Source organism: Taudactylus pleione, unplaced genomic scaffold, assembly GCF_031769625.1.
Source record: "Taudactylus pleione unplaced genomic scaffold, aTauple2 ptg000585l, whole genome shotgun sequence".
Lineage (NCBI taxonomy): Eukaryota > Metazoa > Chordata > Amphibia > Anura > Myobatrachidae > Taudactylus > Taudactylus pleione.
The window spans coordinates 1,654,646-1,667,143 of NW_028284987.1; the positions used below are offsets into that span (position 1 = coordinate 1,654,646).

The 12,498-nt window shown below is 42.9% G+C and overlaps 1 protein-coding gene across 12 annotated transcripts in view; it reads right to left on the reverse strand.

The window, feature by feature from the left end:
• NCOR1 (nuclear receptor corepressor 1) overlaps positions 1 to 12,498 on the reverse strand; it is a 223,338-nt gene that overhangs the window by 24,692 nt on the left and 186,148 nt on the right. For 8 of the 12 annotated variants that reach the window (XM_088453643.1, XM_088453647.1, XM_088453645.1 and 5 more), the window contains 10 exons: positions 12,129 to 12,300; positions 11,370 to 11,513; positions 4,851 to 4,934; positions 4,471 to 4,718; positions 4,026 to 4,383; positions 3,660 to 3,884; positions 2,049 to 2,258; positions 1,750 to 1,899; positions 647 to 841; positions 145 to 307 (listed from right to left, as the gene is read on the reverse strand). In XM_088453643.1, the coding sequence (XP_088309769.1) occupies positions 145 to 307; positions 647 to 841; positions 1,750 to 1,899; positions 2,049 to 2,258; positions 3,660 to 3,884; positions 4,026 to 4,383; positions 4,471 to 4,718; positions 4,851 to 4,934; positions 11,370 to 11,513; positions 12,129 to 12,300 (1,949 nt within the window). The remainder of the gene's footprint in view (positions 1 to 144; positions 308 to 646; positions 842 to 1,749; positions 1,900 to 2,048; positions 2,259 to 3,659; positions 3,885 to 4,025; positions 4,384 to 4,470; positions 4,719 to 4,850; positions 4,935 to 11,369; positions 11,514 to 12,128; positions 12,301 to 12,498) is intronic. The other 4 variants (XM_088453648.1, XM_088453646.1, XM_088453641.1 and 1 more) reach the window with 2 other exon arrangements.

A 12,498-nucleotide genomic window follows, 5' to 3' on the forward strand; every position in this document is an offset into this window, starting at 1 on the left:
TGTGCACGCAATGCTGGAGCAACTATGGACGACTTGCATCAGCCCCCATAAGCATGTAAATCCAATATTCTGTACTAGGGACAATTAAGAAAAGAAAACGCTACATGATGAAATGCCTTTAATTGAAGACAAACTAATACTTACATGATTCTAAGTTGTGCAGGGTCTAAAGGCGTGATAACACTTTTTCCATTAGCTCCATGTAATATACTTGGCCTTTGCTGTATCATGTTCTCCTGGGAGCGGACTGATGGTGAAGGGGAACGTACATATCCGTGACTACCCGGCCTGCCAGGCTGCTCTGTGACTGCGCATGAAAACAGGCTTTTTAGTTAGACAGAATCATTGCACCCGCCAGACATAATGCACCCAAATAAATAAGCAGCAACTACATAGAGGGAGGGATTCATCATGAGTACATTTAAAAGGAGAACGATTGTGGATCCACAATAACCAGTCAGTGTAGTTTGGCAACAGATTCTAACCATGCTCAGCCAATATGGCAGGGGGAAAATCAGCATAAAGACAGAAAGGTCAAAGGCTATAAAACTCCAGCAGACATTATGGATCAATTTGCCAGACTGACCAATTACTCTAAAAGGCACCCGCTATAATAGATAACCTGTAACCGAGCAATGTTACTTACCAGGCCGCAGGTAATGTTCATTCTGGGAGGAAGCAGCTGCAGCAACCATTCTCTCCCGCTCCCTCTCCCGATCTCTCTCTCTTTCCCGCTCCCTATCGCGCTGTTCCTTTTCTCTTTCACGCTCCCTCTCACGCTCCCGCTCAGCATTGGCAGAAGATGCAGCAGTTAGGTGTGATGGATGCCCTAAGGAATAAACTGGGAAATTATATTTCGAGTTACCCAATTCATAGTGAATGGAAAATAAACAAAAAGGGTAAAATATCAAACACAAACAAAACAAACAAACAAAAACAAACAAACAAACAAACAGGTTTATAATCTCCTTGAAACACTAAAGCTGGGTACACACTTCACTGATACATCTGCAGATTATGGTTGTTCATACCACACTGAACCACCATCATCTTTTCTCCTAGCCGCGGGTCCCGCTGGCTGGGAGTCGCTCCGGCTTCTGCTGCAAGTGTGCGGACAATCGTCAGACTGTCCGTACACACTGCATGATGGACAGATATCTGCCATCTGCTGTGCAGCAGAGCCAACGAGATATGTCTGGACTACGTCGTTCAGACATATAGCTGGTACACACTGCCCGACCACACACAATATTTTGGCTGATCAATTGATCGGCCAATATATCTGCCAGTGTGTATCCAGAATAACATGCAACTCCAATTAGTGTGCACCATATAAAGAAGTACAATTTGTGGAGGAGGCATCACCTTTGAGCACATTAGTCTTAGTGTCCTGGATAATGCACCAAGGTATAGACATACAGTAAGTGAATTGGCAGAACATCTAGATCAGGGCTTGTTCATTTGACAGTCTTATGAGCCCTCACCATCCCCAACAACCACAAAATGCTTTATAAAATCATGTTTTAACAGCATTCCTATGGGGGCACACAAGTCTCACTTACAGAGAAGCCTCATTATCTAAAAACTGAGCGGATTTGATCAAGAATGAGATACTAATAGGTGCAAGTTTCCATAAATGTTTTAATGTAGGAAGCGCTCAAAAGACATGGGGCTGTATTTATGGACATAGTAACATTTGTGCCACAGGGTTGTCCAGATTTTTCATAAAACAACAAATAGCCAACAAACCTGGAGACATGGAAGCTGGGTTGTATGGTCTGGGAGGGAATGCCAGCTGTGTCCCTGGTATGTATGTAATTCTGTCCATCGGTGGAGTACTTGTTCCTCCAGGATGAGGGACCAAAATAGTAGGTGGCATATTGGTTAAGTCGATAATTCCTGTTTCAAGAACATATAATATATTTAGCACCAAGGGTAGCTGAAAAAGTACCATAACAAATATTGATACTAATACACTTTCTAAAAGAAAGGCAATTAATAGTATGCTGAAAAAACACAATGAGATTCAAATGCAAATTACGACTCACCTCGGGCTCCCGGATATGGAATGGCTAACCCTTGTTCTCTTGGGGAAAGTCCTCTGCTGACATCCGGCCTTAAATTAACCTGCATCTGCTGGGAGGTGATGTAGTCATTTAAGATGGTCTGTCGCGTGTTCTCCATGGCATAGAGCTGGTACTGGCTTGGGTAGCCAGGGGTTGGGGACAACTGTCTTTGAAACAGGTAGGCTGCAGCAGCTGATTAAAGAAAGGTGCATAGGAAAATGTATATTGTTAGAAATGATTTACAGCTTAAAAAAAGAAAGCATTCAAATGTGATGCATTACGATATAAATTTACACTCAGTAACTAAAGCAATATGGTCTTGTGACACACACTGGCCCCAATCTATTATTTACACTGCCGGAGGGGGAAACAGCGGAAATCAGCACACCGCCACTCCATGGACCCGGAAATTGCGTTCCCACCTCCCCCACTCCATCGGACTTCTATTAAGAACACCATATACATAAAATAAATGGCAGCAGTTAAAAATAACTGCAGCAGTTAAGCGCTAAAAGGGGTCTACTCCCCTGGCACATAAAGCAAACTGTCTACCATTGGCTCCTGTGGGACTGGGGAAATGTAGAGGGGCGGATTTAACTACAAACAAGTTTTAGTTTGATGAGTCAACTCCACACAGCACCCTCTACACCCCGTGGTGTGCAGTGTCCTCCACACAGCACCCTCTACACCCCGTGATGTGCAGTGCCCTCCACACAGCACCCTCTACACCCCGTGGTGTGCAGTGTCCTCCACACAGCACCCTCTACACCCCCCGTGGTGTGCAGTGTGCTCCACACAGCACCCTCTACACCCCGTGATGTGCAGTGTCCTCCACACAGCACCCTCTACACCCCGTGGTGTGCAGTGTCCTCCACACAGCACCCTCTACACCCCGTGGTGTGCAGTGTCCTCCACACAGCACCTTCTACACCCCGTGGTGTGCAGTGTCCTCCACACAGGATGCAACAGAAATGGTCTTGATCAAAAAATTAACATATTTATGTCCATTTCAGATCCGGGAACAAAGCCAAACAAATAGTTCGACTTGTTTGAATTTTCAATATTTACTACCAAAGTAGTGGTGAATATCTGTTTTCTTTACTAATTACTATTTAATTGGACAATTGTGTTAAAGTACAAGAGACTGAGTGAATTTATTAAGAAGCTATTAACCAAGTGCTAAAGGGCACAGAGGCCACATTCCTACTGCCACTTATCTTACTAGTAGATATATGGCGCCATGTCTGTGACAAAAAAACAAACAAACAACTATTACTTTATATTCCAATTCAGGTTCAGACTGGCAATAGTGGTAACTTACTCCGAGCCCCTAACTTAAGAGGTTAGGGGCATGAAAGTGCATGACACAATAATAGTTAACTGTAGTGATATAATGTCTACCAAAATTGTTTACCTACTAAAAAATGGGGCACCTTCCTTATCCCTCAGAGTCATTAACAACAAGCTGTCTACATTACATGAAGGAAGAATTACATAATGCACACTAATCAATAGGAGAATCACTGACATTCTAGTAAAGAATATCTTATTTCCATTCATGAAAGATCGCTAAATCATCCTTAGATCACATACCAGGATCCAAAGCTCTGTGGAACTGGATAGGATCGAGGTGAGGAGGCAGATGAGCTCTGTAGACCTCTCCAGGGGTAGCGCCCCGTAGATGAGGATCAAAGGGACTGTGAGCTGAGGATGGGTCTATACCAGGAACTGGGGACTTCACAACAATGTTCTCTCTTTGTGTGGGGGTTAATGTGCTTTTTCTCTCATGACTGGAAGACTTCCCTGGAGTAAGTCCACCTGAAAACAAAAACTGTCAAACTATACAGAAAGTATGGATTTTGAGTGGGAACACAACACACTATATAAAGAATTGGAACTAGTGTCACTTTTGGCGTAAGACATCTACTTGATGCGTTTTTAACAAGACTAAGTTCTTACCTTCTGATGTCCGTGCCATAGGTGAACTTCTGGACATAGGGCTGGGGTAGTTCACTGGAGTTCTCCTGGCATTGACATCGTCATAAATCCCAGGGCTCAACTGGGACTTTGAGGCTTCATGTAGAGTTGACCGAAGCACTGACGTACCAGAACTGACCACGGATGTGTGACGTGAACGGTTAGCATCAGAGGATTTTGAGTCTTCATATTTTGCTCTCTCCACCATTTTTAAATTTTCTGGCATCATCTCCATCTGTGGCACCCCACGGGGCAGCTTACTTGGCCCCATGATCAAGGACTTTACATTGTGCTTGATGGTTGATTGAACAGAGGAACCTTCATGTTTTATAGGTGTTCCCTATAGGCAGTTCAGTAAACAGTATTTAATTTACATTCACAGACAGATTAATAAAAGAATATAAAGAAAACAAGGTAAGAGATTCACCTGGGAAATTGAACCATCCATTATTGTCCTAGAACTCTCTGGGGTTTTGCGACTTTCTTGACTAATGAGGTCCTGCCTGGGGATTTCATGAATGGAGCGTCCCATTTCTTTGATTGTAGTGACACCATCATAAGGCTTTCCTTTGGTGATGGCTCCTTCAAACGACCTTATTGGAGGACTTTCACGTTTTATTTGCTTGGCATACTTGAGCCCTTCTTCAAAATTCTCAGACGTAGCTCTTGGTGTGCCTGGTAGGAACAGGATTATAAAAATATTATTGGCTATTAACAATACTCTACTACAATTTATGAGATTAAACAAATTAGACTATTTAAAGTATATCTGCAAGAATAATGTCCCGGCAGTCTAGTGATATTTACCTTGCATGATTGAGCCAGTCATGACCTGCCTCTCTTTCAGCTCTGCGTGGGGACTACCTTTGGGTAGAGTACGACATATCAATCCTGAGAACACAAAGCACCATATAAGCCGTATAATAATTAAAAGGCACATAGCTCCAATTTAAAAGTTTTCACATACAGTTTATCTAGTGGAGTTACAAAGAACTAGATTTGCATAAAAAAATTGAAAGGTACGACTTTACGTACTATATTCCAAACAGCAGTTAACTCCAGTTAATACTATTATAGCACCAAAGAAATTCCTCTCGCAAGTGACTGAAACAGTCCAACGCCCAGATTAGCTTACAAAATCCAGAAAAAATAAATAAAAGTTATGGTATAACATACCTTTGTTAACTCTTTTTCATCGAGGTCCATAGGGTCCACAGGAATTACCATGGGGTATGTGGTTAGAGTGATCCAGGCAACAAACAGTTACAAGCTTTAGCTCAAAGGATGCACTGGGTCCTCCTCCATATATACCCCGCCCTTGGCTACAGGCACTTAGTTTGTGACCAAGCCCAAGGCAGGAGATGGAAAGAGGAGTAGGAAGGACAATTGTACATCAGAAACACTCTCTCTAAGACGAGGGAATCATTAAATACAAAATAAAAAAGATTACCCTAAAACAACCAGGTGCGTTAGGGTGAGTGCCCTGTGGACCTCGAAGAAAAAGAGTTAAAGGTATGTTATACCATAAGTCTTAATTTTCTTCTTCGGGTTCCATAGGGTCAACAGGAATTACCTTGGGGATGTCCCAAAGCAGTTCCTTTAAGGGTGGGGACGCTCCTAATCAAAGAACCAGATTCCGGCGCCCAAAGGAAGTATCCTGAGAAGCAAAAGTATCACAGGTGTAAAACCTGAGAAAAGTGTGGATGGAAGACCACGTGTCTGCCTTGCAAAATTGTTCACCAGAGGCACCACGTCGAAACGCCCACGATGGTCCCACAGATTGAGTAGAATGTGCTGTCACTGTGTTTGCAACAGGCAGATCAGCTTGTGTGCAAGCAAGAGAAATTATCATACGAAGCCATCTAGCCAGATTCTGTTTGTTAGCTGGCCATCCTCGCTTGTGAAAGACATACAACACAAAGAGAGAGTCCGATTACCTAAAGGAGTTGGTACGATCCACGTAGATACAGAGGGCGCGTACAATATCCAGAGAAGCTTCACCTACAAAGAGGTCTGAAGACTGTAACCACAATTTCTTCATTTACATGAAAACGGGAAACTACCTTAGGAAGGTAACCCGCACTGGTACAAAGAACATCTCTATCCTGGTGAATAATCAAAAAGGGGGAGCGACAAGAAAGCGCTGCCAGATCAGAGACCCTGCGGGTAGAGGAGATAGTGAGAAAAAAAGAAAACTGTCTTCGCCGTCAGCCACTTGAGGTCTACTGAGTTAAGGGGTTGAAATGGGGGAGCTTGTAGAGCCCTGAGAACCAAAGACAAATTCCATGGAGATATCGGAGGGACAAAGAAAGGCTGAACCCTCATAACACCCTGAATAAATGTTCTAACATCAGGCATGGGGGCAAGCCTTTGCTGAAACCAAACTGATAGTGCAGATTTTTAACTTTAACTCTGAGTGGCCAGGCGAAGACAGAGGTCTGTAATAGATGCGGGCAGAAAAAGGATTTTGTGCCCTAAGCATCGTCTGAAGAGACCTCCCTTAGGAGGTGGGAGATTGGAGGAAAGAGGTATGGCAGATTGAAGTCCCATCTTACTGCCAGAGCATCCATGAAGGCGGCTGAGGGGTCTCTGGTTCTGGATCCATACCTGGGGACCTTGTGATTCTGACGTGACACCATCAGGTATACTTCTGTTAGTCCCCATTTGTCCAATAGGATCTGAAAGACATCCGGATGAAGAGCCTATTCCCTCGCATTTATGTCCTGACGACTTAGGAAGTCTGCTTGTTGCCGGAAGATGACATTCTGCCCAAACCAGAATGTTTGCAACTTCCTTCGTGACTGACAGCCTTCGCGTGCCTCCCTGATGATTGAGGTAGACTATTGTGGTCGGACTGGATTTGGACAGGCCTGCCCTTTAGAATATATCCTGTGCTTGAATGAGTGCTTTGTACACTCCTCAAAGTTCCAGGATGTTTATGGATTATTGACTTTCGAGTATTCCATCTTCCCTGAAAGATATGATGGCATGCCTCCGCGACCCAACCGCGAAGGCCGGCATCCGTGGTGAGGAGCACCCACCTTGGAATCCAAAAGGAGGCGGACCCTTGTTCAGTTGAGAAGTCTTCAGCCACCATTATAGGGAAAACCGAACTTGCCGAAAGAGGATCTGGGACCATATCAGATGATACTGCCCGTTCCACCGGGAGAGAATCAGTCGTTGCAGAGGCGTGGAATGGACCTGTCCATATTCCACTATGTCAAAAGTGGATACCACGGACCCCAGAGGTATCGAGGGGCATGTCGACAGGCCAAAGGGCCATGGTAATGTTACTGACAAACAGCAAAACTCAGAAACCCCTAGTGGAATAGTGCACTAGATACATAAGATATGAATCTTGTATGTCCAGGGAACCATGAAATCCCCAAATTCCATTGCCAGCATAATTGACCGTAGGGTCTCCATACGGAACCTGGGCACATGAATGAACCTGTTGAGAGATTTCCGATTCAGAATAGAGCAATGAGACCCATTTAGCTTCTGAATCAGAAACAAATTTGAGTAATAACTCCTTCCTTGTTAGCTAAAGGAAACGGGATTATCACCTGTGAATTTAGCAGGGCATTAATGGTCCTCTAGAGGGCAAGGGCCTAGATAGAATCTGATGGGGAGTTGCAAACAACCTTCTGGGGAGTAACCCTTTAGGAAAGTGTCACGTAAGATTCCCAGTAGGTATGGGGATTTCCCACCTAATGCACTCTCCCTGTCGGGAGAGGGTAAAAAGACATGTCTTTTTTGGAATCTGGAACAGTTAACTGGAGTGTTCCATGCTTTCCCCATAAACTCAGTGAGCTGTTCAGATTAAAGTAATCCAGCCTAAATCACCTTCTGGTGTCTGACCACCAGGTTTATTAGGCTTTAGGAGTCAGTACTTCATCTTCTATAATGAGGATTAAATCAACCGCCCCTGCTAGAGAGGAACATCCACTGATGAAAGACGCTCCTCCTCTCCGAGACAGGCCCTGAGGGAGAACCTGCGTATCCTCTGCCTCCTCAGATGATATATCGGAATCTGAAAGCAGGGTGGACTGAGAGTATGGTGCAGTCCATTTATATGCTAAGACGGCTGATGCTATATTCGCCTGTAGCATCTGCAGATAAGGAGATGCTAAAAGCCAGATTCTGAACTGAGTGGACATAACCCTCCATCCAGGAAGGATGTATGGGAAGAGGAAACATAGCAGGCTGTAATCACTGTGGGAAATCCAAAGTGGGAGGCAGTGAGGGGGCTGATAAGCGGCCCACTAACTTCACCATAATCTGAAACCAGGAGGAGATTCAAAGTGACCCCAGAACAGGTGCTGGCGACGTGGACTGTTGTGGTGTATAAAAATCAACACACAGTCCATCCTGTATGAAATCCTGAGGGCCTACTGCACAGGATTTACATGAAACCAGCACACGAACAAGTGTCTTCTGTTTACCTTTGTCCTGAGACATGGGAAATATTTGTAAGTAACCTACAAGTGTAGGGTTAAATATGCACTGTGACCCCCTTTACAGATAAAAATAAATGTGAAGTACTCTCTAACCCCTGTACACTAGGTGGTTGGGGGTTAGGAAAAAACAAAAAGAAAACCACTTTTTTTTTTTTCTTCAACAGCAGAGTTAGCATAAGTCACATAAAAAGCATAAAATATATTTGCAAAAGGGCATTAAAATCAATTACATAAACACATAAGTTTGGTAGGATCTACATGCATATAAATATATTTGAAAATGGGCACAAAATCGCAGACACATTGGTAGGAAATAAGTGCAATGCATAGAAATATACTTACAAATCAGCACTGAATCAACTTATACAAACAAGTTGGCAGGATTCCAGTGCTATATACCTTGGTCCTAGGAGAAAGGTATACTCAGAAATCTCCCCACAGCAAACAGTCAATTGCAGCTGAGCGTCTCCAATTAATTAGGAGAGAGGGGGATGGGCAGCTCAGTCTTAACAAGCAAATGTGAAGTACAATTTAACCCTTACACACCTTGTAGTTGAGGGTTAAATGGAGCAATAGCAGTGATAGTTATAACTGACAGTCATAAATAAAACCTGCATGAACTACGGTAACATTTGTGAAGGTGGTCACATTGCATTATCTAGTAACTGTGAAGTGCACAGAAAGCCTCCATACCCTGTCAGAGGGATGAGGAGAAATAGCAGTGATAGCTATAAATGACAGGCTTTTTCAGGAAAAAAATAAAGGCAGTATAACACACGGCAGAACTAGCATAAGTCACATACAATGCATTTAAGCAATATACTTGCAATGGGCTCTTAAATCAACTAGCAAAAGCACAAAGCTTAGTAGGATATTGAACTCTGTATAACCTGGCCACCAAAGGAGAGGTATACAGGGAGACTGACCAAACCTCCTGACATTCGCAGCTACAGTAGAGCACTAGAAAGTGGTCTCTGGGCATCTCATATACAGAGGAGGCTGGAAGGAGCAACCGAGACGTGCGAAAACCTTGCGCTGGAACGGTGTCTGGGTTTGGGCTGCCAGGGAGAGCCTACCTCACCTAGGCTGCATCAACCCTCCGGGTGCACTGGCTTTTAACAGGGCCGCTGCCACTGTCCCCAGCACCAGACTTGTATGCCAAGGTGGTCTAGTGGGGAAGCAGTCGGACCCGGTTCCCCACTACAGCAACCTCCAGCAAAACTCCACTGTCGGAGGCACGGACTGCCACTTTACCTTCGTCCCCGTGTCTTCAGGCTGCAGTCCTGGGCCCAGCGTCATCGCTAGTCAAACTCCGCTGGCGGCCGCCGAAATCAGCAGTTCCCTCACTGGTGTTGCGGCGGGGGTAGATGAAGCAGCAGCACGGGCAGTCATTAGGACACCTAGTGCTGCTTGCTCTGAGAGAGAAAAAAACAACACTTGGGACTGCCTGAGCAGTCCCCTGTCTAACAAGGTGCACTGTATCCTGCACACCAAACAGAAAAATTGAGTGCCTGTAGCCAGGGGCGGGGTATATATGGAAGAGGACCCAGTGCATCCTGGGAGCTAAAGCTTGTAACTGTTTGTTGCCGGGATCACTCCAACGACATACCCCAAGGTAATTCCTGTGGACCCTATGGAACCCAAAGAAGAAATGTATATTTTTCAAGGCTTCACACCCTGGAGAAGTTGAAATGAACACATATTAGCGTCATAGCATCAATTTGTGTTCACATTTTGTTGGATTCATACACACTGAACCTCCACCAAAATCATTTTGGGGGTGTTGGGGAGTAGGGTGACTACAGTAATAGTTATAACTAGAGTTATTTGTAGGCACCATGACTCGCTATCTTCCTCTATCTACAATACACTCCTGTCCCTCCCTAGAAGTGCTTTGTTTTTCTCACATTTGTTTCCTGGGAAAAGGGAGAAATGACAACTCATGGCTACCTGCAGAGTCTAATATTGCTGTCTACCATTACAGAACTATACACAGACAAAAAAAATACATTAATGTATTTAAGTTGCATTATTTCATTATAAGAAAAAAAAACACACACACACATAAATATTTAAATGAAACTTAGCCACACACCCAGATGTTACGCTGATTCAGGTGGCATAATGAATGACAAGGCTAGCTGTATTTTCACGATCAAATTCAGCCCACAGAAACCTATTGCCCAATTATTTCACCAGACAAGTTCAAGTTGCATTGGGCAGAGAAATGAATGTATGTGTATTCACTGCAAATTATACTTATATAACAGCGTTGTAGGCACTGATCACTGAAAATCACAGTAACACAGGGAATCCCACAATACAGGTTATAAAGATAGTCATACTTGAGCACAGGTAACTTAATAAGTACCTCAGTTATTTTGATTTAACCATCTGTGCTCAAGCATGGGTATCCTTAAAACCTGGACTGTTAGTGTGCATTGAGGACCGAAGTTGGGAAACACTGCAGTAAGAGATAAGTCACCTTTAAACAATAACACGAAGTAGAGACTGCTATCTTTGAAACAAGGCCGTGAAGGGACAAATCTAAGGCTTTGCAGTGTAGGCCTCCTGAATTCACACATACGCAACTTTCAATGTTTGGTCTTCTTTAGAAAAGTAGTTCTGCCAAAGCCCTGACTAGTTTCTTTGCTAATTCAGCTGATGAAGGTTGAACTTCAGAAAAGCAGATTTGATAAGTGCAGTATATGAGCCCTAAGACTTATCAGTTGGAAGATATATAATAGGATTTTACATGATGTAAAAGATTTTTCACATGAAACTACTATTTTGGAACGTTATGCTTGAACAAGATGTAACAAATAAAGTAATATGTCTATTTTAATTATACTGGTAATGCAACTACCTTCCATTGGTGCCGATATAGCAGATTCTCTCACAGACAAGTTCTGCTTTATATTTCCTTCCATGGCATCATAGGTTCTCTTCAAAGTCATCTCTGGAGCACTTCTTGGACTCCGGGTACCATCTCGCAGATTCTTAATAGCAGCTGAAATAAGGTTGTAAATAAGGAACATGTGAATTATGGATGAAGGTTAAATACAGACTAGAATCATTTAGATAAGCCTAAATCAAGTAATCCAGTACTTAATAAGGGATGCCAGTATATTAGTCACTTCTGGACCCCATTATTCTAAGTTCAGCAATTCATTTATTTTTTAGTGACAGAAAGAGAACGATATTCCTAGAAGTATATCTTCACATGTAAGATAATCATTAGGCGCCAGCATTTTACAAGGCCTTAGAAATGAACACCATCAGAGAAAGGCATCAACATAATTAGTATATAAAATACTATACCAAATATAAACATGATGCATCAGAGCTTAGGAAAATAATAATGCAAAATATCCAACAGGTTTCTGAGACTAAATTATGTATAACTTCTTAAGAACGATTCAAATTAAATGCAAACCACAAAGCAGGGAACCAATTATTTTAGGTAACAATCAATAATTTGGCCTCGGATGTAAACCATACAATAACACACCTGTGTTTTTGCACATATAATTAATAATTAGTGTTAATTGCTTGAAACACATGATGACAACTTTGTCAATAGCTTGATTAAAAAGGAGGTATTTACTTACTACAATGTACTTACAATCGTATGATACAATATGTCCGCTCTTCCCCTCATAAATGACGTGGCCTTTAGTAGAGGACTCTTCCCTACATTTCTCTGGACTGCTCATATCCTCAGTAGCCAGTCTGGCAATGGTTGTCTTTAGCAAGACATCAGCAGCGATACCAGACTGCGACAGTGCTGGAGTACCCTATAATTACATGCGTGGAGAGCCTCACTTATACAGGAAATGTAAATTAATCAGTTAGTGAAATAGGGGCATTTAGCTAAATATTTTAGACAAACCTTTTCTATGTAGATAAACTGCATTAAACATAACAGAAAATTAAATTTTTCTGCATACGGTTTCCCTTTACCAGCTACCTGACTACTTATAGTTTGCACATTC